At 43.9% G+C, this 25572-nt stretch overlaps 1 protein-coding gene and 1 long non-coding RNA gene across 2 annotated transcripts in view; both read right to left on the bottom strand.

Annotated features, from left to right (window-relative positions):
• Positions 1 to 4346: 4346 nt before the first annotated feature.
• On the bottom strand, positions 4347 to 10751 carry LOC140650938 (uncharacterized). The gene is made up of 3 exons (XR_012042203.1): positions 10275 to 10751; positions 9707 to 9787; positions 4347 to 5173 (listed from the first exon to the last, which is right to left on the bottom strand). It is a non-coding gene; the product is annotated as an uncharacterized lncRNA (long non-coding RNA).
• A 1198-nt stretch (positions 10752 to 11949) lies between these two features.
• Positions 11950 to 25572, bottom strand: part of LOC140651153 (zinc finger protein 367-like) — a 35661-nt gene continuing 22038 nt past the window's right edge. Inside the window, exons 3-5 of the mRNA XM_072860294.1 lie at positions 15428 to 15547; positions 15042 to 15180; positions 11950 to 14446 (exon numbers count right to left, since the gene is read on the bottom strand). Coding sequence (XP_072716395.1) covers positions 14215 to 14446; positions 15042 to 15180; positions 15428 to 15547 — 491 coding nt within the window. The 3' untranslated portion in view covers positions 11950 to 14214. The remainder of the gene's footprint in view (positions 14447 to 15041; positions 15181 to 15427; positions 15548 to 25572) is intronic.

Here is a 25572-nt window from a genome sequence, read left to right as displayed (position 1 = left end):
CCATCCTGCTTTCTCACTGGTAATATCGGAGTGTTATATTCCGATTCACACTCTATCAACAATCCATAATTCAAAAATTTCATTATTAATTCATCCAACCCCTTTCTAGCTTCCTACTTAATGGGATACTGGTTTTGTCTTACTGGTTTAGTTCCAGGTTTTAGAACAACTTTTACTGGTTCCGCCAATTTAGACCAACATAAAAATTCTCACTTCCACAGCTTTTGATTCGGGTATTAGTAGTTGTACCTCTCCATTCTTAAAGGTTATCTGTGCATCTAATTTGCTCAATAAATCCCTTCCCATCAAGGGTATCGGGCATTCAGGCACATACAAAAATTGATGAGTCATTTGGTTCTTGTTTAATCTCATATAATTTAGACCAATTAATCACTTTTGGCATAGCATGCCTTATGCCAAACAGTATCCATCTCTGATACCTTGTTAAAAGCCCCCGGGGTCCCAGCTGATTGGGATCCCACTCTGGGTCTGTGGCAGGAAAATTTTGATCTATCGTTCCCTGCAAATCCCCATTAGCATGTGCCCCTTCTACCTGTTTCCGAGCAGTATTTAATACCATCTTCTTTTCAGTGCCATCCAACAATGTATCTAATATTACCTGTAAATCATTCCAGTCAGGATTTTCTCCAAGCCTTTGGCGAGGAGCTACCATAAATTCCAAATCATCTTCTTCTTGTCCACACTTTAAACACCTTTTCCCAGTGCTACAGGCAGAACAACATCGTTTTAAACTCTTATTCCTTCCCTGTTTTTCCAAAGTCAATACCATAGAATCTTGCGGGATCATCCCACACTGTTTTTGCCACTCTGGATGATTTCTCAAAGTGAAAAATAAATCTACACAAGGTACCTCACCCCATTTACCCTCCCGCCTGCAAAATAACATAAATTGTAATATAGTGTTATATCTTAGCATTCCATTCTTTGGCCGTTTTCCCTGATCTTCAAGAGTATACATTGGCCACCAATTATTGCAATACTCTATAAGCTGGTTTTGAGTGAGAGGGTGTCCCCCCTTTTCCCCAGTGTTTCAATATACAACCTAGGGGAGATATTTTCAAAATCCCCCCTTCCGCCGAAGGCTTATTACCCATTATAAAATAGTACAAAGAGCAAATACAAAAACACAAAGACAATGACTAACACAAAACACAAAAATACAACTTAACAAAACATTGGGGACTCAAACCCCTTATACCCTTTAAGAAAACATTGGGGACTCGAACCCCTTATACCCTTTTTTCAATGGGACTCTAACCCACCTCTACCTCTGGAGATTTTAATTGATTGCCAAATCCAATTCCAAATTCCAAACCCGGGTGTCCTACGGACTTTCGTCCGATAGGATCGATTCCTTCCTTCCATTAGGTACCTTTATAGCCCAATCCTGCGCAGCTTTCACTGCGTCTTACAGGCAGGCAACCACCCGACCTTTATAGCCCAACCCTGCATGGCTTTCGCTGCGTCTTATGGGCAGGCAACCACCCTTTTAAAGAAAATTAAAGAAAGGAATGCCTTTACCTTCCCAGGGGTCTTGCTCAGAGCTCTTTGGTCCAGGGATCGGAGGTTCTCCCCGAGAATCCCTCGGTGCTGGCTGGAGGTCCTGCGATCCCTCGGATCCGTCGAGATTCAGAAGCAGAGTCCCATCTGGGTCACCAAAACTGTCACCGAAATCGGGAATAAACCTCTTAACACCAATGTAGCATTAAGAAGCAGGCATTCTCTTTATTGCAGCGCTGGATGCACGGGGGACCCTTCCGCCTAACGTGCATACCTGTTTACACAGATCTAGGTTCATTTATACAGTATATCTTTCCATATGCATAGGTTTTCACACTACTAGGCAGGACTATGTTAATTAGTAGCTTACATAATGATGATTCAGCATAACGCATGCTCAGTTTTTCACGTGGGGGTCCTCTGGTGGTCGCTGGTGGTCATAGACCCCAAACCCATGCTTTTCAGGTCATGAATTCAGGGTCATTCTTCCTTTTAAGGCTTAATTTTCCCCATTGTTAAATATCACATGCTAGAAGATCCAGTTTCACCAGGATATTCTTGGGTTTTCTTTTGTTTCTTCTTGATTGACCCTTTGAACTTTATTCTTTACATGTTCCTCACTTATTTTCCAACACAGGTACAGTATTTATAGTCTAGTTATGCATATGCATAAGTTATTACACAAAGCAGTTTTCTATTGGTCTACATTTCTCTTATTTCAACTTAAAGCTACAGTGCTACTTTAATATTCTGCGCATGCTCAAAGGTGAGGGGTCTCTGCTTGGGCCGGGGTCTCCAGCTCGAGGGGTGTGACTTTTAGTATTATAATGAGGATAGTTTGCGTGAGGGTGCTTCTTATCACACTTCTACTAGTAGTTTCAGATGGTTCCCAAAACATCTTACTTAGCTTACATATTTCTCCAGGATGTGCTTTACTCCCAAGGACAGTAATTCTTGTTTAGACGTTCCGCGTTCCAGTCTGAATCCCCCTTATCAGCTTTACCTAAGTCCTGGTCTTCCATCAGCTCCTGATAGACTACAATTCCCCCCTTTGAGACTATGAGACTTTTCTTCATAGTCCTCATATGTCTCATTATTAGTTCTCATTAATAGTATATTATTTCCAGTAGTAACTTGTACAATTAGTCATCTAACACATTTTAAGGCACAACTAACAACAATACAGATGATTATCATGATGATTACAATTATAATTATCGTTTGAAGTAAACTTGCCAACCATCCAGTTAGGGAGAAGCCAAAACTTTGTAATATTTTGTTTAGAGGCCTGAATATTTCTACTTGATTTTGCCACTTGTTTTATTTTGTCTATTTGTTGATCCAAATGTTCAGTCATATTGGGGATATGGATGCAACAACCTTTGTTTTTCAGATTTAGGTACCCACATACCCCGTGTTCATGTAATAACATTAAATCTAAGGTTAGCCTATTCTGCAACGTCATCTTTGAAGTTTCCTGTAATTGAGTGTTTAAATCTTGTAATCCTGCTCTAGTTGCATTCACTAACAGTTCTACTTGTCCTGTTAGATTTTACAACCACATTCGACTCTGAAAGGAGGTAATTTGGAGACTGAAGAAATCTTCAGTTTAAATCTAAAGTTAAAATTCCCCACTCGAGGGGATTGGCTGCAGATTTAGGCAATGGTGAACAGGCCATTATACTGCTGACATTATGGATTCTTCCAAAGGATTGGACAAGTTTTAAGACTAGATTGCTGTTACAAAAGGTAAATGCTAGGTTAATCAATGTCACAGATACAATTTTCATTGTAACCATGCTAAATTAATAACACTTTCCGAGAGTGTCCTAGGAGTAATTTCAATAGTCATTTTGTTGCCTGTTTTATAAAATAACTCCCAAAACACACAAAGTATGTTTAGAGAGGAGACATTGTTTTATTCTGCGCTAGGTGCAAGGTGGAATATTTCTACAAATCAAGCACACTTACTGTAATTCTCTTCAATATTTATACATGAAAGTTAACATACCACACCTATCTAATACATAATCATTAGACTGACTAAGCATCCTCTTCTTCCGTTGGTCTGTATTTTCTCTGCTTCAATTTAAAGATACAGTGTGATTTTTAATTCACTGAGCATGCTCACAAGGAGTGTGTGTGTGGGGGTAGTCCTTTCGTTCCTCAGTTGGGTTGGTGATTGCAATCTCCCCCTGCCGTCTTTACCTTTCCCCTAGTTACTGTGATTCCTCTTGTTTTCATGGTTGTTGTGGCGTCCCTTTATCTTTATGACTTTCCCTGTAGGAGGATGTTCCTGTTATTGGTCCTTGAAGTGTTACAGCTTTGCATTCTTTGAGAAGAAACATATGCTTGTTAGTGAAGTATGCAGTGCCAGTACCCTCTTATCTGGCCTGAGCATTATCTATTACCTTGAAGATTCTACAGTTCTCATATTCTCATATGCTAGTTTCTATTCCTAACTGTGATCCCTTCTTAGCTACTAATAACTCCTATACTATTTCTATTTTATGCCAAAATATATACACATATATATATGGTTTAAGGTGACAGTTTTCTAAAAGAGAAACCTCGATACAGTTCATCAACAGTCCCTGGTTAGTCGGAGTCTCAGTTCTCCAGTTGGCATAGAGGTCCACTTGTCCTGGTCTGGTGTCTTCTTTACTCTAGTATAATGAATCCAGGAGTGTCTCGTCCCACTCGGTGGGTTGTGAGATGGGTGAATCTTTGATTCCCCGACGGTTTGTGTACCGACAAAGGCCGATCTCTGCTCGGCAAAGCCGCGTGGTTGGTAGAGTCACGACAATGACTCAGAGGAACAGTCTGACCAGCAACTTTATTAACTGGCGATTTCGACAAACGGACAAACTTAACGAACTGGCAAGCCCAACGAACGGAGGCGATTTGGCAATGGAACTATTTTCCGGGCAACCCGTCACAATTTATCCAAAACTTACATATATTGGAAGAATAGAGGAAGAGAGAAGCGAGAAAAGGAAAGGACAAGAGAGGAGGAGAGAGAAAGGAAAAGTATCACCACCCTTGGATCCCGTGATGACGATGACAGGCGTGGCAATCCTCCGGTGGTGGGTGAGCACGTGGTTCCCTGGAGGGCGTGTCTTTTATATGCTAATCCCCACCTCCAGGTACGCCCCTTGAGGACTTACATGGTTCTTGTTCTAGAAAGTTCTCAATCTTCTGCGCAGGCGCTGGGGGAGGGGGGTGGTCGCGAGGGGTCTCTCGGGCGGTCGCAAGCCCCTTCCTCAGATAAAATCTGTGACCTCTGGCCATATATGGTAAGGTCCGTCGGAACCAGGAACCGCGCATCCTCCGACGCATTCCCCACATCCTGCTCTTGCTCTCCCCCACCCCATGCTTGCCAACCTGCTGTCGCCATGCAAATACCACCTCGAGTCGCCACAATGTTTGAGACGTTAACTCTTTCAGTCTCTCAGAAGGAGTCAATCCCATTTACCTTTACTGCTGTATAAGTTTTTAATACCACTATATAAGGTCCTTTCCACTTTTCTTTCAAGGGCTCATCTTTCCAAGTTCGTACGTAGACCGTGTCTCCTGGTTGGAATGGGTGGACTGGAGTGTCCAAGGGAATGGGAGTCTTCTGGTTTAGGTACCTATGTAGGGAGGATAAATTCTGCAAGAGAGAAATCAAATACTCTTTAATTACAGCCTGTCCCTTTATATGCATTTGGTCTCCCTTCGTGGTTAAATGATTGATTGGATATGGTTTCCCCAACAGGATCTCAAATGGACTAACACCTTCCCTAGCTCTGGGTGTAATTCGTACTCTCATTAATGCCATGGGTAGACTATCTACCCATTTCATTTGAGTTTCCTGACACACTTTAGAAATCTGTCTTTTTAGGGTTTGATTCATTCTTTCTACTTTGCCACAGGACTGTGGCCACCAAGGGGTATGCAAATCCCATTTAATGTCTAGAAAGCTGGAAACTCCCTGCACTATTTCTGCAATAAAGTGGGGTCTGTTATCAGAGGATATACCTTCTGGAACACCGAATCTGGGAATAACTTCTTTCAATAAAATTTTAATCACTTCCCTAGCCTTGTTAGTGTGACAAGGGAAAGCTTCAGGCCAACCAGAAAAGATGTCTACCATTACCAATCAATATTTATACAGATTACACCTTGGCAATTCCGTAAAATCTATTTGCCAGTATTCCCCGGGAGTTATTCCTTGTTTTACGACTTCTCCCATGATTTTCCTTGCAATTTTGGGGTTATTGGCGCAACAGAGAGCACACTTTTTGACTCTTATATCCGCTAGGCTTTGCATTCTTGGCCCAATGACGTGTCTTTTGGCAATTAGTACTAATGCATCTGCTCCCGAGTGTGTTTCTTGGTGCAGTTTCTTGAATAGAATTTCCATCATCTTTTCAGAAATTAATAATTGCTTCAGTGGTGTCACCCACCAACCCTGATCATTTTTGGAACAATCTAATTGCCCTGCCAATGATTTTCCTTCTCAGTATATTGTGGGGGTGATAATTCCAAATGGGGTACTGGAATTAAAGCTCCGTCAAATTTTGATTTCTGTAATGCTGCTTCTTTTGCTATCTGGTCTGCTTTTCGGTTTCCCTTTGTGATTTCACTGTTTCCCTTCTGATGCGCTTTACAATGCATTATAGCAACCTCCTTTGGTTGAAGGACTGCCTGTAAGAGCTTCATTATTTCTGTTCCATATTTGATCGGGGTCCCGTGTGAACTTGATAGTCCTCTTTCTTTCCAAATTGCCCCATGTGCATGCACTACTCCAAAGGCATACTTAGAATCTGTGTAAATATTGACTCTTTTTCCCTGACTAAGCTCTAAAGCTCATGTTAGTGCAGCCAATTCTGCCTTCTGAGCAGATGTATTACTAGGCAAAGATTTAGCTTCTAAGGCCCGAGTACGTGTTACCACTGCATATCCAGCTTTCCATCTTCCTTCCAACATAAAGCTGCTCCCATCAGAAAATACCTCCAGTTCTGCATTTGGTAGGGGTTCGTCTTGCAGGTCAGGCCTACTAGAATACACTTGTTTGATGGTGGTTAAGCAGTCATGATGCAATTCACCGGATTCGGAAATCGGGAGCAAAGTTGCAGGATTTAGAGCAGAGGTCAGGGAGATTCATCAACATCATCTTGTTCCAGCAGCACGGCTTGTTATTTAGCTAACCTGCTTGGGGAGATCCAATGATGATGCCCTTTATTTTCAAGGAGAGAAGACACAGCATGAGGTACAAATACAGTAATCGGTTGGCCTAACGTCAATTTCCGAGATTCTTCAATCAAAGTTGCAGTAGCTGCTACTGCCCTCAAACAAGCGGGCCGACCTTTACTGACCTCATCTAATGGCTTAGAGAAGTATCCCACCAGTCTTCTTCAGCTCCCCAATTTTTGTGTCAAAACTCCTAATGCCACTTGCTGTCATTCATGTACATATAACTGGAAGGGTTTCCTCAGATTCGGGAGTCCCAAAGCAGAAGTCTCCATGAGTTTCCTTTTAATTTCATCAAAACTCTTCCTTCATTCAGGTGTCCATTCGAGAACCCCCTCAGGTCCTTTCACAGCAGCATACAGTGGTTTGGCAATTAGTCCAAAATTGGGAATCCATAAGCAACACTATCCAGCCATTCCCAGAAATCCTCTTAATTGCTTCTTTGATGTAGGTACAGCAATTCTACAAATTGCCTCTTTTCTCTCAGTACTTAATTCTCTCTGTCCTTTGGTGATTTCAAACCCCATATAGTGGACCTTTTTGTTCCCAATCTGAGCCTTTTTCTTAGAAACCCGATACCCTGCCAAGCCCAGAAAGTTAAGCAAACTGATGGTGGCTTCCAGACATGCCTCATAAGTGTCAGAACCAGTTAGCAAATCATCAACATATTGCAACAATGTTACAGCATCATGATCATTTTGCCATCGTTCCAATTCTTTGGCTAGTACGTTAACCAAACAAGGCAGGGCTGTTCTTGAATCCCTGGGGAAGGACAGTCCAGCAGAGTTGTGTCTTTCGTCCTGTAGTTGGATTCTCCCATTCCAAGGCGAAGATGGTCTGGCTCTGCTCATCCACAGGTATACAGAAGAAGGAGTCCTTTAGATCTAATACTGTGAAATAAGTATTACTGTTAGGGATTGTAGTGAGGAGGGTACATGGTTTTGGAACCACAGGGTGGACATCTGCTGTCCTTGCATTAATTTCTCGTAAGTCCTGTACCAGTCTATATTCAGAAGAATGGGGCTTCTTTACAGGTAGGATGGGAGTATTAAATTCCGATTGACACTCCCGTAACAATCCATGTTCTAGAAAGGAGCTTATTATAGGTTCTAATCCTTTTCGGGAAACTGAACAGAGTCTTCAGAAAAAGTCAGTTGTACATTCAGTTTACAAAGTAAATCCCATCCAAGCAATGGTAGGGGGCATTCTGGCATCTAAAGGAATTCATGAGTTAATTTAGTATTTCCAATTGAACATTCCATAGGTTGTAAAAATGGCCTTAAAGTCTTTTTCCCTGTTGCACCAACAATGCTTATTTTAGTTCTACTTAAGGTTCCCCTACAACTAGTTACTACAGAATGTGTGGCTCCACTATCAAAAAAATCTATTATTTCATTCCCCAGCTTGACTGGAACCAGAGGATCAGCTGGGGAAACTTTATACACCTTATATGCGATTGACAATAACTCTGAGATTGTCATGCCATCCTCACCCTCTACCTTTTGTAATTTCTTTCTTATATCTGCTGCCGCTTGACCAATAAACAGCATGTTAAATAACTTTGAATTGCTATCATCATCCGGATCCAGATCTGTCCATTTTCAAGCTACTTCACACAGTCTCTCATAGAAGGCTGATGGGGTTTCCTTATCCCCCTGCCTTACTTCATACGGTTTAGATAAACTCTTAGGCTTTTGCACTCCATGTTGAATCCCATACAAAATTAACTTTTGATATTCCTTTACCCTCTGTAATCCCTCATTAATGTTTGGATCCCACTCCGGATCCTCTTTTGGGAGGTACATATTGGTATTAGGCATGCCCCCCCCCCCCCCCCCCCGTTGTTGGATCAGTCCCTGTCTAGCCTTCTCTAAAATCATTCTCCTCTCCTCAGTGGTAAACAAATATTCTAGGAGAGCCTGTACATCTCCCCAGTTAGGATTATGAGTCATCATTACAGTTTTAACAGTACTATACATTCCTTCAGGATTGTTTCGATAGGATCCAACTGCCTGTTTCCAGTTGAATAAATCAGAAGTATTAAAAGGTACATGTACATATACCAATGTTCCTGCAGGCCCTACAGCCTGTCTGAGGGGAGCTTGAATTATCGGTTTCTGTCCCCTTGTTCTTTTAGAGATGGGACTCGTAATTCCATTATCACTTGAGCTATCGGATTCTGGCTGTTTTGGGGGAGCTACCAACAGCTGAATATCCTCTTCCAAATTTTCCGATTCAATACAACAAGATTTTCCCTTTTTCTCTTTTAACGCATATATTCCAATCTGATGTTTAGAATCCACTAAGCCACATTTCTTCCTAAGATCCCAATCATTTCTTAACGCAAAAAACATAGCCACATAAGGTATTTCATCCCATTTTTCACTTCCCTGACAAAACAACATTAATTGCAATATAGTGTTATATTTCAAGGATCCATTCTCAGGCCATTTTTCACCATCTTCCAATTGATATTGTGGCCACCATTGATTACAATATCATTTTAGCTTGTTTTTAGTCATGGGATCCCTCTCCAAGTCTATTCCAATTCTTCAGGATGCATCCTAGAGGAGAGCAAAGGGGAGCCTCTTGGGAAGCAGCAGCACCCATATCGGTACCGAAAACCCCAGCGTTTCTACACAAACCAGAACGAGGGACGTCTCCCTTCATTACTCAGAACAGAACAGAACACTGTGTAGAAACAAACAGAACTATGCTTCTGCCGCGTATCTTTCCTGATGCCGTCTTATGCAGAGCCCAGAACAGAACACTTTGTAGAAACAAACAGAACTGTGCTTCTGCCGCGTATCTTTCCTGATGCCGTCTTATGCAGAGCCCAGAACAGAACAGATGGTGCCTGCTTCCTGAGAGATCTTGCCCTTACCCCCCTTTTCTCATATCCTCCCAAAAATACCTCTTTTCAGTAGCGTTGCACCATTGTGTCGCTTACCGCCTGACTGCAGGAGAGGAGCCGAAGGAGTCCCCGATCAACAGGTCAGTGTGCGCTGGAGTCCACTCAGGTCTCTTCTCCCTGTTGGATACAAGCAAGACGAACCGGGCAAGGCTGTCAGCTCAGTCCCATCTGGGTTGCCAAAACTGTTATCCCACAAGTGTGAGGTTGTTTACCCAGTGTGCAAGACGCCAATATACACACAGGGCAGAGGCATTTTATTTCATGTCTGCACAGAGATGGGCATTAGGTGGTAGCTCCACAAAGCTAGCACAAAGTTCGGTCATACAGGTACAGTATTTATACAGTCTAGTTATGCATATGCATAAGTAATTACACAAAGCAGTTTTCTATTGGTCTACATTTCTCTTGTTTCAACTTAAAGCTACAGTGCTACTTTAATATTCTGCGCATGCTCAAAGGTGAGGGGTCTCTGCTTGGGCCGGGGTCTCCAGCTTGAGGGGTGTGACTTTTAGTATTATAATGAGGATAGTTAGCGTGAGGGTGCTTCTCATCACACTTCTACTAGTTGTTTCAGATGGTTCCCAAAACATCTTAATTAGCTTACATATTTCTCCAGGATGTGCTTTACTCCCAAGGACAGTAATTCTTGTTTAGACGTTCCACGTTCCAGTCTGAATCCCCCTTGTCAGCTTTACCTAAGTCCTGGTCTTCCACCAGCTCCTGTTAGACTACAGTCTCCTGTGAGAAGAGACCAGGGGCTGCCTTGTGCTGAACACAGCTGGTTCCAACCGGCTTGGCAATGGACCCACCGCTGGCCAAAGCTGAACCAATCAGTGTATTTGGTGATGCCCCCTGTGAAAACATATTTAAGAAAGGGCAAAATGCTGCACAGGCAGTGAGTAGTGAGGAAAAAAAGTGTGAGAAACAACCCTGTGAATGCCAAAGTTGAAGGAGGAGGGGGAGGAAGTGCTCTAGGCACTGGAGCAGATATTCCCCTGCAGCCCATGGAGGACACCACGCTGGAGCAGTTGGATATTTTCTGAAAGAACTGCAGCCTGCAGAGAGCCCACGCTGGAGTAGATTTTTTTCCTTAAGGACTGCAGCCTGTGAAGAGGACCCACGCTGGAGCAGGGGAAAAGTGTGAGGAGGAAGGAGCAGCAGAGAGGAACTGTTATGGACTAAACACAACCCCCCATTCCCCATTCCCCCTGCACCACTGTGGGGGGAGGTAGAAGAGTCAGGAATGGAGTAAAGTTGAACCTGGGAAAAAGGGGGAGGGGGTGAGAAGGCGTTTTTGTTTTTCACCTTCCTACTCCATTTTTAATTGGCAATAAATTAAATTAATTTTCCCCAACTCGAGTCTGTTTTGCCTGTGATGATAATAATTGGTAAGTGATCTCCCTGTCTTTATCTCGACCCACAAGCTTCTCCATCTTATTTTCTCCCCTTGTCCTGCTGAGTAGGGGGAGTGAGAGAGTGGCTGAGTGGGTGTCTGGCAGCCAGCCAAGGTCAACCCACCACACCATTTCTAGATTAAAGCTGCTTCAAGAAGTTCTAGGCACTACTTGCTTACTTGTTTTGGGCTGCCACATCACATCAGATCTGGCCTTTGTTTCAAAGGAATTCTCAAAGTTTTGGTCAGAGAACTACTAAAAAAAAAATTGGCCTCTCAACATGCTTGAGGTTAACTTATAATATGTCAAATTTCAACAAACAGGAAACATAAACACCTATATGTTCTGTGATATGTCTGAATGATAGGATTATAGCAATGAGGAAGAGAAGGATTAAGAATTACCAAACACCACTGAAGGGGAAATTCAAATTGTAACTGATCAGCAGTGGTAATTTGTGACCAAGGAATGATCTGGTATGGAAGGCAAGAAGGCCCAACTGCAGAAGGGGTTAATCTGGCTGGAAGCAGGAATGCCAGAGACAGAAGGACTCCCTGTAAGGGAGTGAAGTTTGCTAAGAAATGCTGCAGTATTGTTTTGCAACAATCCTGGAATGCAAGTGCTCAGGAGCCACCTTTGGGCAACTGGCTCTGGGGGATGAACCCAGTGCTGGGCCAAGGCACCCCATGCCTACACTCATGGGACTGGTATTGGTGCAAGTGTATATAAGGAATGGGCTCATGACGGATCTTTGCAGACTCCTTGTAGAACTGCTTATGGTGGTAGGACTGTCCAATGCATTGTTCATTAATTTTTTTTTATTTAAGCACAAATGTGTGTTTAATTTGCCTCAAGGGGTACAATAAAAATTCCCCAACACCACACACATGTAAACTAAAGTTGAAAGTAAATCAACTTTTTATTCAAAGCACCTATTAAAATGACAGCACATTTACTCTTCTGCTGTTGTCATGCCAAACTACAGCTTAATCTTATGAAGCATAGAACACTTCAATATTTCTTGTATGCAATCACTTTTTAATAAAACAAAAAGCAGTCTTCCTCCTCAGGTTTTTTACTTGTTATTTTACCCAAAATTTGTTACTTACACAAAAGTACTTGAGCTGTCTGAATTTTTTTCTACAGCTACATAGAATTCAGTGTACTTATACTGAAAGAAGTATTGCGCAAGTTGTCAAAAGCATTACAGCTGATTGGGAAAATCAGTTCTATTGAATTAAGTTATGACTTGGATCTGCAACTGGCTGGTGATTAGTCTTGTGTCCTATGAAATACCATTTACAAGCAATTCTGAGTTATGACTCACGAGTACAACAGATTCATGCTCAAGGCTCATTTTGGGATCAGACTATTTGTATGCAGCCAACTGAACAGTCAAAAGCATGTAACAGAAATTCTAAACCCACACCCATGAATTGCCAGGTAGTTTTACATAGGCTAAGAAGCCTGAAATGACTACGAAGTGTTTCATTTTTTTAAGCCCAAAAGACCAAAACCGAAGTGCATTAATACATTATTTTAAACAAACTGGGTTAATACAATTTTCTACCACAACAGGTATCAATTATCAGAGAACATAACCCAACAATTGCAGTTTCTGCTGTAGAATTAGACTACTTTTCTGAAACAGCTGTATGCATCTAGTCAGTCTATATCAAGTAATTGAACAATTTTTTTCCTTCTCGCTTAAGAAAGAGGGAAAGTCTGAATTCTTATCTGAATTTCCTGACCTTCAAGGAGAGGGAGGAGTTAAGAGCAAGCATGACTTATTAACATCCCCTAAAGCAGTAGCTCAACTAAAGAGTTTATCCAATTTGGAAACAAAATTTCTGTAGCACGTTAGGAATCTCTGGTTGCCTTACAAGCAAAATACAGAAAGAAATCACCATGAGACTATGGTATTTGAAAGTACACAATACTCATGAGGTGACAAGATGTAGTGCTAAATGCTTTTTATCTGCATCTTAGAGCACTAGGCAGTGTTCTGTACCTTCATTTATTTGGGAAATATATGAAATCACACAGTTAACATACTCAAAACTGCCTTTGGAAGCCTATTTTCTGGTTATATAGTGAATACTTTTTTGCCATGTTTAATTGATAGCTGTGCTACAGTTAGTGAACATAAAATTGGCATGTTATCCTGAAGTAAAGCAATAAGGCGGCTTTATACACAGCAAGTATGGAGGCTTCTATTTGCTAATAATCATATAAGAGCAATACTTTAAAACTTAGTGTTTGCTAATAGGAGATCTAAAATAGTTTAGTACAAATCAATACCACCCTGTCAATACCCCCTTTATTAACAAAAGGAAGTGCCAAATCATTAAAGGGTCCAAAAATATATTAAAAAATATTACCAATTGTTTACCTTTGTCTAGACTTTGCAAGACTAATCATTTTCAGATAAACCCAACAATGTGCAAAAGTTCCTAACATCATACATTAGGAATAACAAGTGCTACTCAAACCAAGAGATTCTGCTGAGATCAAATAAAAAAACATAAAATAGCAGTCAAGTCTCATATCTTGAACAGTCACAGTGAAGATCCTGAACTATCTTACAATTTCCTGCATTAAGCAGTTTCTTCCCCTCTATGAGTTGAGATATCTAAGCTTTGCCTTCTGCCTTAGTGATAATAGGTAAAAATATACTGACATTAGAAAACTTGGTTCCATTGCTGCTTACAGTATCTTCAGACCTACCACTTAATATAGTTTTGCTTAAACAGTGAGATAAATACTTTCCCTTTTCTCAGCCTTCTTTGGCCACATGTACTATTCTGCTCACCACAAACATTGTGCTCAGAAAGTGCTTCCTGTGAAAACTGTTTCAAATAAATGAGTTAACCTTGCAAAAATCTAGCTTCCCACAATGTGAAGTTTATCCATCCTGCATTATGCAGTTCCATATTTACAAGATACTTAAACTTTACATTTGTCTTTTACCTTACAAAAAGTGCAACTCTCTCACCCCAGGTTATGGGGCGGCAACATTCTTCATAAATTCTACAGAACAGCAGCCTATGATAAGTAAATAAGGTGCTTAGATTATGCCCAGGATCTAACTGGTTAAGGACCACCAAGTACCATCATTTTGTAAAGGCAGACTCCATTCCTATGCTACTGTCACAGTGGTGCCACAGCTAGGTTTGCAAGCTCAATAAGAGCCAATGCACCATGCATGCGTTCACGCTGTTCCTGGAGGCGGCGGCAAGCAGCTGAATGAGCGCTATTTTTCTCTTCATCATCCTCTTCATCAGATTGAAGATATCCCATCGGGTCCTGCTGTTCCTGATCCATTTTCTGGATTGTTTTACTTTTCAAAGTGGGAGCATGCTGTTCTCTAGTCTCCCAGTATCTACAACATCAGAGGTGGAGAATGCTTTGAAATTATGTACAGTTTATGTAAGAACTACCATTCAAAGCTAGCAAAGACCTTCCAAGTATTGTCTTGCACATGACTAATCACTGCATTTGTTTTTTCTCTTTCAACCCTTTTATGGCACTATTTAAGCTGTCAGAAGCCTCCTTTATTCAGCATTTTAAGTGTAGAAGTGCCCAAGAGATATCTGATCTTTCACACAGATCTTTCTGATACATGGTATTCCCACCAGTCAGCTCTCCCTGTGCATACATGACTGTTGTTCCTCACATAGATGCAAATTCAGCAGTATGACTGTAGCACTAACTAACATGGTATTAACAGGTGTTTTTCAAGCAAAGAGAAGTATTTAAGTAGAGAAGGAAAAACAGATGAGAAAGCCTCATGAGGAACTTTGTCTTAACCAGAAGTCAGCACTTAAACAAAAGGCAAGGCTGGGCTGAATCATACTAAAGGAACAGCTGGGTTTTGTTTATTGTTTTTCTTTTTTTTTGCCCCCAAGAATAAAACACTTTCTCAGGCCACTCTGTGTTATAAGTTTAGAGAGAGATCACACCATAAGGAAACTTACTTCGCTAGCCACTCAGCTGCAGCTTTATTGTCAGGCGTCTGTTTTTTACCCAGTCTGACCGTGAGTTCTTCCCTCTTCAGCCGGGCATATGGGTGTTTGGGGCAATGACGGTTTGCATGTGTGAATCTGCTTAAACAGCCTTAAAAACACAAAGTACCAATGGAGAACACATTAAGGAAAGCAGTCAACTGACATGTTAGCATAACATCCGTGGGATGAAGATGCTCCTGAATCCAACCTTCCTTACTCCACAAAAACCTGGATTCAGTTGAAAACAGCACACTAGTCGCAAGGCCCATAACATGCCCAATCATTTTATGCATTGGTATCAACTGATAACTGATTTACTGATTCTTAAAGCCACAAGTTATTCTCTGAGGGCTCACCGTTCTCTGAGCAGACGAAAGGCTTTTCCCCTGTGTGAAGACGCTGGTGAGTTTTGAGTTGCCCACTCTGAACAAAGGCTTTCCCGCAGTCTGGGTAGTCACACAAATAAGGTCTTTCACCTTTAAAAACAAAACAAAACAAAACAAAACCAACCAAACAAAAAAACCCCACAAAAAAGCAACAGCCCCCCCAAACCAAACCCAAAACCACAACCACACACAGATTTATGAGAATATAGAAGAGTCATACTATCCAGTGGTGGTCCTTGGCTTAAGACTTACACAAGCAAGCTCTCCTTTTATGCACTCACACTTGCATCTACTCAGAAAGCCTTAGTGCACTGGACAGCAGAGATACACTTTTACCCCAAACAGATGTTTAAAGTACGTATTAAATGCTACTGGATAATACATTTTTTCCCAGAAAAATAAAAAAAATTATATTTCTGCCTTATCATATTCCTAATCTTGCACATTATTTAAATAATCTATACTCAAGTCAGCTTCTGGTATGTTGAAGTACAAGATAATTCTAGAAGGCATAAAACGGATGGGCTGAGAGCAGTTCAGAGAAATCATGGGCCTTGCTTTTTCCCCCCTCCATGAGAAGATTGGACGTTCCTCCCTGTCACTGTCCAGATTTTTTTGGACTGCAGTAGGAATTTGAGTGAGGCAGACAGAGCACTACAGCAACTGCAAATAAGATGACTCCTTAGCAAGGAGTCATCCTTAGTTCTGTTCATTTTGGTATGTGAGACAGTGGCAAGCAATGTTACACACTGTTCTCCTTTGAAAACTTCTGCTTCAGCATGTAAGCAGACATGTGAACTTTGTAGTGGCCAGGTTTCCAGAAAGGCTACAGTTTTGTAGTTCTGCAGTGTTAGCAGCATCTCATCATCTTTGGCATTACAAAGGGCAGTTCCAGAGAAGAGAAGAATTTGACAATGTTTTCCCTTTGAGCACTGCATCCTGCCTTTCAGAGAGTATCATGAAAGACTGAGGGCTTAGAGTGTTTTGTTTATTTAACAACTTTTTTTTGGACATAAAACTTTCCTAAAGCACTGAGATAAGTCCTAGAACTGATACTTGTAGTTAGGTAGAATTAAACATACACAGTATATTGTATAGATAGCATCCTATAGTATAGGTAGAACAAAGTAAAGGCAAACAATTTAATTCCAGTTGCAACCAGATACATTTTATCACTAATATAAACTGAACTAGGGTAAAATAACTGAGGTTAATGATATAGGGATGTATAAAGTTGCAGAAGTATCTTATTAGAGAGTTTTACTAGACTATTTGAAAAAAGTTGTAATGAATAAATGGAGGTAGGAAGAGAAACTCATTCTAGACTCAAGACAAGAGAATTTAGGCCAACCATCAAGAACGACTTCCCCATGCAAACAGCAACAAGAGGAATGGAGATAGTGGGCATTTCCTCTCTGTCTCTCAAGAGAGTATGATTGGGTAGCAAGTTTGTAAAGGTGTGCCATGCCACTACTCCTCAGAAAGCACAACTAAAAGAAGGTAACACTGACTTACTAAGTCAGAAGAGTAACACCAAGGTGAGTTCTGCTCAGTTAAGTAGTCCATGTTTAATATACAAGTTCAACACCTAATTCAACCAAGTGAAATGAAAACATATTTTGACCAAAAGGCATGAAGAATCTGGTCTTTAATATTAGTATCCACAGACTTGTCTTATTTGAGTCAGAAAAAGAGACAAAAGGAGCCAAGGCTTTATGTGTCTACAATAGTTCATACTTTATTGCAAAATACAGTCTTGTTGGAACATGAAGAAAACAAAAACTGTATTTACTTGGTATAAAAACAGCATCTCCCTTTCAGTTCAAGCTCAGTTGGACATCGAGTGAATTGTTGCTACATTTTAACTTAAATGAGTTGTCTTCTAGAGCTGCTTTATATATATAGTTCAGTAAATTAAAGTGACCACCTCCACCCCAGAAAATGAGTTCTAAATGAGGAAACGGTAAGGGAGACAATGATTTTAAGCATTTGCACTATTTTCTCCACATTTAAGACACTTTTAATGTATTACGCTGCCCAATTTATCAGCTACTTTTTAAGATACTTTTTCCTCTTACAGCTACGCTTCAGGACCTGGGGGTGTTGGTCAACAGCCGGCTGAACATGAGCTGGCAGTGTGTCCAGGTGGCCAAGAAGGCCGATAGCATCCTGGCTTGTATCAGAAATAGTGTGGCCAGCAGGACTAGGGAAGTGATCATCCCCCAGTACTCAGCACTGGTGAGGCCGCACCTGGAATACTCCAGAGAATCATAGAACAGCCCAGGTTGGAAGGGACCTCGAAAGATCATCTGGTCCAACCTTTTGTGGGAAAGGGAGCCTAGATGATATTATCTAGCACCCTGTCCAATCGCGTCTTGAATACCTCCAGTGATGGGGACTCTGCCACGTCCCTGGGGAGGTCGTTCCAGTGATTGATTGTTCTCGCTGTGAAAAATTTCTTTCTTATGTCAAGATGAAACCTCTCCTGGTGCAACTTGTACCTGTTGCCCCTTGTCTTGTCTATGGGGCTCCTTGTGAAGAGAGAGCCTCTGTCCTCTTTGTAGCTGCCCTTTAAGTACTGGAATACTGTGAGGAGGTCCCCCCTGAGCCTTCTCTTCTCCAGGGAGAAAAGACCTAACTCCTCCAGTCTTTCCTCATAGGGCAGGTTCTCCAGCCCTTTGATCATCTTTGTGGCCCTCCTTTGGACCCTCTCCAGTCTGTCCACGTCTTTCTTGAATTGTGGGGACCAGAACTGGACACGGTACTGCAGGTGCAGCCTGACAAGTGCTGAGTAGAGTGGGATGATCACGTCTCTATCTCTGCTAGTAATGCCCCTGTGGATGCAGCCCAGAATCCGATTTGCCTTTGTTGCTGCAGCGGTGCACTGCTGACTCATGTTCAGCTTGTTGTCCACCAGGACCCCCAGGTCCCTTTCAACAAAGCTGCTCCCCAGCCACACAGATCCTCGCCTGTACTGGGGTCTGGTTATTCTGACCCAGGTGCAGGATTTTGCACTTGTCTTTGTTAAACTTCATACTGTTCTTGCTAGCTCACTCTTCTAGCCTGTCCAGGTCTCTCTGTAAGATGGCTCTCCCTTCTGACGTGTTCACCTTACCACCCAGTTTGGTGTCATCAGCAAACTTGGTGAGGGTGCTTTCAATCCTATTGTCCAGATCATTTATGAAGATGTTGAACAGTGTGGGGCCCAGTATTGATCCCTGGGGGACCCCACTTGTGGCAGGCTGCCAGCCTGAGCAAAAAACCGTTGATCACCACCCTCTGAAGGTGGCCTGTTAGCCAATTTCCTACCCATCTCACAGTCCACCCATCCAGTCTGTATCTTGCCAGTTTGTCCAGAAGGCTGTGGGAAACAGTGTCGAACACTGCTGAAGTCCAGGTAAACAACATCCACTGCTCTCCCCATGTCGACAGAAGATGTTATTTTGTTGTTGAAGGTGATCAGGTTAGTCTGGTAAGATTTGCCCTTGGTAAATCCGTGTTGGCTTTTCACAATCACCTGCTTCATTAGGTTTGTGATAGTTTCTAGGAGGACTCGTTCCATTACTTTCCCAGGGACTGAAGCAAGACTAATAGGCCTGTAGTTTCCTGGGTCCTCTTTTGGGCCCTTCTTGTAGATGGGCATGACATTTGCCCTCTTCCAGTCATCAGGGACATCCCCTGATCTCCACAACTTTTCAGAGATTATAGACAGTGGCCTCGCAACAATGTCAGCCACTTCTCCACTTCTCCTAACACCCTGGGGTGGATTCCATCCAGGCCCGTAGATTTATGTGGGTTGAGCCCTTGCAAGAGGCCGCAGACCAGCCCTTCCTCCACTACTGGTGGGTTGACACATGCGTTGTCATAGCTACTTGATCTTGTGATCTGGGGTCCAGCTACACCAGTAAAGACAGAGGCAAAGAAGGTACCGAGAACCTCTGCCTTGTCAGCATTATTAGTAACTAGTTTCTTTGCCCTGTTTAGCAATGGGCCTATGTCTTCCTTGTGCTTCTGCTTACTGCTCACGTACCTGAAGAACCCTTTCTTGTTGTTCTTGACATCTCTGGCCAATTTCAGTTCTAGCTGAGCCATAGCCTTCCTGACTGCATCTCTGCATGCCCTAGCAAGGTTCTTGTAGTCCTTGATGGCTATTTGGCTGCCTGTCCACATTGATGGACAACTTGTGCACCACTGTGTTGTTTTCCCAACAAATGTCTGGGTAATTGAAGTCAACCATGAGGACCAGGTTCTGTTGGCCTGAGACTTCCTTGAGCAGCCGAAGTAAGGTTTTGTCAGCCTCGTCATCCTGCTTGGGAGGTCGGTAACAGATACTTAACATAAGATCCCCCTTGGTGACGATCTCTCCAATCTTGATCCAAAGGCATTTGATAGAACTTTTGTGGTCTCCATAGCTCACCTCCATACATTCAAATTTCTCTTTTACATAAAGTGCAACTCCAGCTCCTCTTCTTCCCTTCCTATCTTTCCAAAAGAGCTTGTAGCCATCCATTGTGGTCTTCCAGTCGTGTGAGTTTGTGATGGGTTGACCTTGGCTGGATGCCAGGTGCCCACCAAGCCGTTCTATCACTCCCCCTCCTCAGCAGGACGCGAGGGGAGAAAATGAGATGGAAAAGAACTCGTGGGTGAAGATAAAGGCAGTTTAATAAAGCAAAAGCAAAGGCCGCGCATGGAAGCTAAGGAAAACAAAAGATTTATTCTCTACTTCCCATCAGCAGGCAATGTCCAGCCACTTCCCGGGAAGTAGGGCTTCAGTACGCGTAGCGGTTGCTCCAGAGGACAAACATTGTAATAACGAATGCCCCCCCCCCTTTCTCTTAGCTTTTGTTTCTGAGCAGACGTCATATGGTATGGAATATCCCTTTGGTCAATTTGGGTCAGCTGTCCTGGCTATGTCCCCTCCCAAGATCTTGCCCACCCCCAGCCTACTGGCCTTTGGGAGTGAGGGGGGGGGAATGTTGGAGAGACAGCCTCCATGCTGTGCAAGCACTGCTCAGTAATAGCCAAAACACTGGTGTGTTATCAACACCTTTCTAGCTACCAATCCAAAGCACAGCACTATGAGGGCTGCTATGGGGAAAGTTAACTCCATCCCAGACAGACCCAATACAATCTCCACCCCTTATTCCATACCATTTGCATCATGCTCAGGCCCCACATAATTTAATACATACATATATATATATATATATATATATATATCTTCTAACCATCCCATTGTATTTAATTCTCATTACTGAAATCCCTTCTTACCAACACTTACAACTTATACTACATACTTAAACCATCTTTATACCCAACATACAAATTTATACATCCTCATTAACTACTATCCCTTGTCCTTTAACAGATAGATATTATTCTCCCATTCCATGGGCTTCCTCCACTCCTCCAAATGTCCATAAGAACAGGCTATGACTTGGGCCCCATCTGTCAAGATGGGTGCTCAGGACAGGAGAAGCAGTATGTTTGATTGTTGGGCACCAACACCGGCTTGGTTTGGGTCATCGTTGCACTTGCCCGGTTCCTTGCGAAACTCACTCTTCATCGGTTCGGGTAGTTCCTGCTACATTACTTCCTACAACATACAACTCACATCACAGATTATTTTCCTCCCAAGGTTAAATCTCCTTGAGGCACACACTGGGTCTCCCCATCCTTCCGCATTACCCACCAAGTACACCCAGGTCCTTGAGCGAAAACAATCCCACAAGTGGGTTTGCCTTTTCCCAAGGGAGGAGCAACCCACACCGTCTTCCCCAGCCACTTCCCTATGTGCACTACGGGGACCTTATCTCCTCCCACAGTATATAGAGGTTTTGTTTGGGCAGGACCAGGACGGTTAGCAGATCCTCTGGTGTTAACCAGCCAAGTGGCTTCTGCTAAATTTATATCCCAGTGCTTCCATGCCCCATTGCCCAACGCTCTCAACATAGTCTTTAACAGTCCATTATATCTCTCAATCTTTCCAGAGGCTTGTGGGTGATAGGGGGTGTGATGCACTCACTCAGTGCTGTGTTTCTTAGCCCAGGAGTTTATGAGGTTATTTTGGAAATGAGTCCCATTGTCTGACTCAATTCTTTCTGGGGTACCATGTCGCCACAAATTTTGCCTTTCAAGGCCTAAGATGGTGTTTCGGGCAGTGGCATGGTTTACAGGGTATGTTTCTAGTCAACCAGTAGTTGCTTCCACCATGGTGAGCATGTAGCGCTTGCCTTGGTGTGTTCATGGCAGTGGTCCAATATAGTTGATCTGCTTGAGGGTAGGAAGGCTCTACAGAGGGACCTGGACAGGCTGGATCGATGGGCCGGGGCCAATTGTATGAGGTTCAACAAGGCTAAGTGCCGGGTGCAGTACTTGGGTCACAACAACCCCATGCAACACTACAGGCTTGGGGAAGAGTGGCTGGAAAGCTGCCCGGCGGAAAAGGACCTGGGGGTGTTGGTCGACAGCCAGCTGAATATGAGCTGGCAGTGTGCCCAGGTGGCCAAGAAGGCCAATAGCATCCTGGCTTGTATCAGAAATAGCGTGGCCAGCAGGACTAGGGAAGCGATCGTCCCCCTGTACTCGGCACTGGTGAGGCCGCACCTCGAATACTGTGTTCCGTTTTGGGCCCCTCACTACAAGAAAGACATTGAGGTGCTGGAGCGTGTCCAGAGAAGGGCAACGAAGCTGGTGAAGGGTCTAGAGCATAAGTCTTATGAGGAGCGGCTGAGGGAACTGGGGTTGTTTAGCCTGGAGAAAAGGAGGCTGAGGGGAGACCTTATTGCTCTCTACAACTACCTGAAAGGAGGTTGTAGAGAGGTGGCGTCGGTCTCTTCTCCCAGGTAACTAGCGATAGGACGAGAGGAAATGGCCTCAAGTTGCGCCAGTGAGGTTTAGATTGGATATTAGGAAAAATCTCTTCACCGAAAGGGTTGTCAAGCATTGGAACAGGCTGCCCAGGGAAGTGGTTGAGTCACCATCCCTGGAGGTATTTAAAAGACCTGTAGATGTGGTGCTTAGGGACATGGTTTAGTGGTGGACTTGGCAGTGTTAGGTTTACGGTTGGACTTGATGATCTTAAAGGTCTTTTCCAACCTAAACAATTTTATGATTCTATGATAGTCAATTTGCCAGGCTGTGCTATATTGAAAACCCAGGCACCGCCCTCTATTCCAGAGAGACTTTACTCGTGTGGCTCGCTTGATTGCAGCACGTTTCACATTCATGAATGACCTGTGTGATGGCCTCCGTGGTCAGGTCTACCCCTCGGTCACGAGCCCATCTGTATGTTGCATCTCTCCCTAGATGTCCTGATGTTTCGTGGGCCCATCGAGCTACAAATACCTCCCCTTATGCTCCCGGTCCAGGTCCACCTGAGCCACTTCAGTTTTGACAGCCTTGTCTACCTGTTTGTTGTTTTGATGTTCTTCAGTGGGGCAGCTTTTGGGCATGTGAGCATCTACATGATGTACCTTTAGAGTGATGTTTTCTACCCAGGCAGTGATGTCCTGCCACAATGCAGCAGCCCAGGTGGGTTTACCCCTGCGCTGCCAATTGGTCTGCTTCCACTGCTGTAGCCACCCGCATAGGGCATTAGCCACCATCCACGAGTCAGTAAAGAGATAGAGTACTGGCCACTTTTCTCATTCGGCAATCTCTAGGGCCACCTGGATGGCTTTCTCTTCTGCAAACTGACTTGACTCACCTTCTTCTTCAATGGCTTCTGTGACTTGTCATGTGGGACTCCGCACAGCAGCTTTCCACTTCCGATGGTTTCCTACAACACGACAGGATCTGTCAGTAAACACAGCATAATGTCTTTCATCTTCTGATAACTCATTGTATGGTGGTGCCTCTTGGGCACAAGCCACCTCCTCAGGCAATGCTCCAAAATCTCTGCCTTCTGGCCAGTCCATGATCTCTTCCAGGATTCCTGGGCAGTTGGGTTTCCCCAGTCGAGCTCGTTGTGTGATCAATGCTACCCACTGACTCCATGTAGCGCTGGTTGCGTGATGCGTAGAGGGGACGTTTCCTTTGAACATCCAGTGTAGCACAGGCAATCACGGTGCCAAGAGGAGCTGTGCTTCTGTACCAACAACTTCTGAAGCGGCTCGAACCCCCTCATATGCTGCTAGTATCTCTTTTTCAGTCGGGGTGTAGTGGGCTTCTGATCCTCTATACCCCCAGCTCCAAAACCCTAGTGGTTGACCTCAGGTTTCTCCTGATGTTTTCTGCCAGAGGCTCCAGGTGAGGCCATGCTCCCCAGCTGCAGCGTAGAGTACATTCTGCACAGCTGGTCCTGTCCGGACAGGCCTAAGAGCTACCGCACGATCTATCTCCTGTTTGATCTGCTCAAAGGCTTGCTGTTGCTCAAGGCCCCACTCAAAATAGTTCTTCTTTCGGGTTGCTTGATAGAGAGGGCTCACAAGCTGACTATAACCTGGAATATGCATTCTCCAGAATACCACAAGGCCTAGGAAAGCTTGTGAGCTCTCTCTAGCCCAGCTAGCTCTGTCAGTAGAGCATGAGACTCTTAATCTCAGGGTCGTGGGTCTGTGCCCCACATTAGGCACCAAAAAGAGCACCAGGTGCCCACCAAGCCACTCTATCAATCCCCCTCCTCAAATGGACAGGGGGAGAAAAATATGACGAAAGGCTCGTGGGTCGAGATAAGGACAGGGAGATCACTCGACAATTACCGTCATGGGCAAAACAGACTTGACTCAGGGAAATTAATTTAATTTATTACCAATCAAATCAGAGTAGGATAATGAGAAATAAAACCAAATCTTAAAACACCTTTCCCCCCACCTTCTTCCTGGGCTCAGCTTCACTCCCAATTTTCTCTGCCTCCTCCCCCCGAGCGGCGCAGGGGGATGGGTAATGAGGGTTGCGGTCAGTTCATCACATGTTGTCTCTGTCGCAACTTCCTCCTCACACTCTTCCCCTGCTCCAGTGTGGTGTCCCTCCCATGGGAGACAATCCTTCACGAACTGCTCCATCACGGGTCCTTTCCACTTGTCCTTTCCACAGGGTGTAGTCCTTCAGGAATAGACTGCTCCAGCGTGGGTCCCCCATGGGGTCACAAGTCCTGCCAGCAAACCTGCTCCAGCATGGGCTCCTCTCTCCACGGGGGTCACAGGTCCTGCCAGGAGCCTGCTCCAGCGCGGGCTCTCCACAGGGTCACAGCCTCCTTCGGGTGCATCCACCTGCTCCGGTGTGGGGTCCTCCATGGGCTGCAGATGGATATCTGCTCCACCGTTAACCTCCATGGGCTGCAGGGGGACAGCCTGCCTCACCATGGTCTTCAACACAGGCTGCAGGGGAATCTCTGCTGTGGCGCCTGGAGCACCTTCTCCTAGTTGTTTCTCTCACATATTCTCACTCCTCTCTTCTGGCTGCTGTTGCGCAGCAGTTTTTTCCCCCCTTCTTAAATATGTTATCACAGAGGCGCTACCACCGTCGCTGATTGGCTCGGCTTTGGCCAGTGGCGGGTCCGTCTTGGAGCTGGCTGGCATTGGCTCTATCAGACATAGGGGAAGCTTCTAGCAGCTTCTCACAGAAGCCACCCCTGTAGCCCCCCCGCTACCAAAACCTTGCCACGCAAACCCAATACAGAGTTTTCCCACCAAGTTTCTGTGATTCCTATTACATCATAACTCTGAGACTGGGCACAGAGCTCCAGTTCCTCCTGTTTGTTGCCCAGACTATTTGCATTGGTATACATGCACTTGAGGTGGCTGGACTTAGGGTTCTTGCCTTTGGAGAGGGTTGGGGAGCATTCCTCACTACTCTGGTAGGTGTGCTCATTCACCCTGTTGCTTATGGATATACAAGTGTCACAGCTTTGGACCCCACCCCCCAAGTTCATTAGTTTAAAGCACAATTCACTAAATCAGCCAATCTGCTAGCGAAGATTCCCCTGCCTCTTCTAGATAGGTGGATCCCATCTCTCCCCAATAGGCTGTATTTGTTGAAGAAAGTCCCATGATCCTAGAAAGCAAAGCCCTGGGGCAATGACACCAGCCACAAAGCCAGGTATTGATTTGCATGATGTGTCAACTTCTGCCCGAACCCCTGTCCCTGACTCACAAGACAGAGGAGAAGATCAC

This window comes from Ciconia boyciana, chromosome 4, assembly GCF_034638445.1.
Source record: "Ciconia boyciana chromosome 4, ASM3463844v1, whole genome shotgun sequence".
Taxonomy (NCBI): Eukaryota; Metazoa; Chordata; class Aves; order Ciconiiformes; family Ciconiidae; genus Ciconia; species Ciconia boyciana.
The sequence above is the reverse complement of the archived record's forward strand: the minus strand, read 5'-3'. Positions and strand labels throughout refer to the sequence as shown.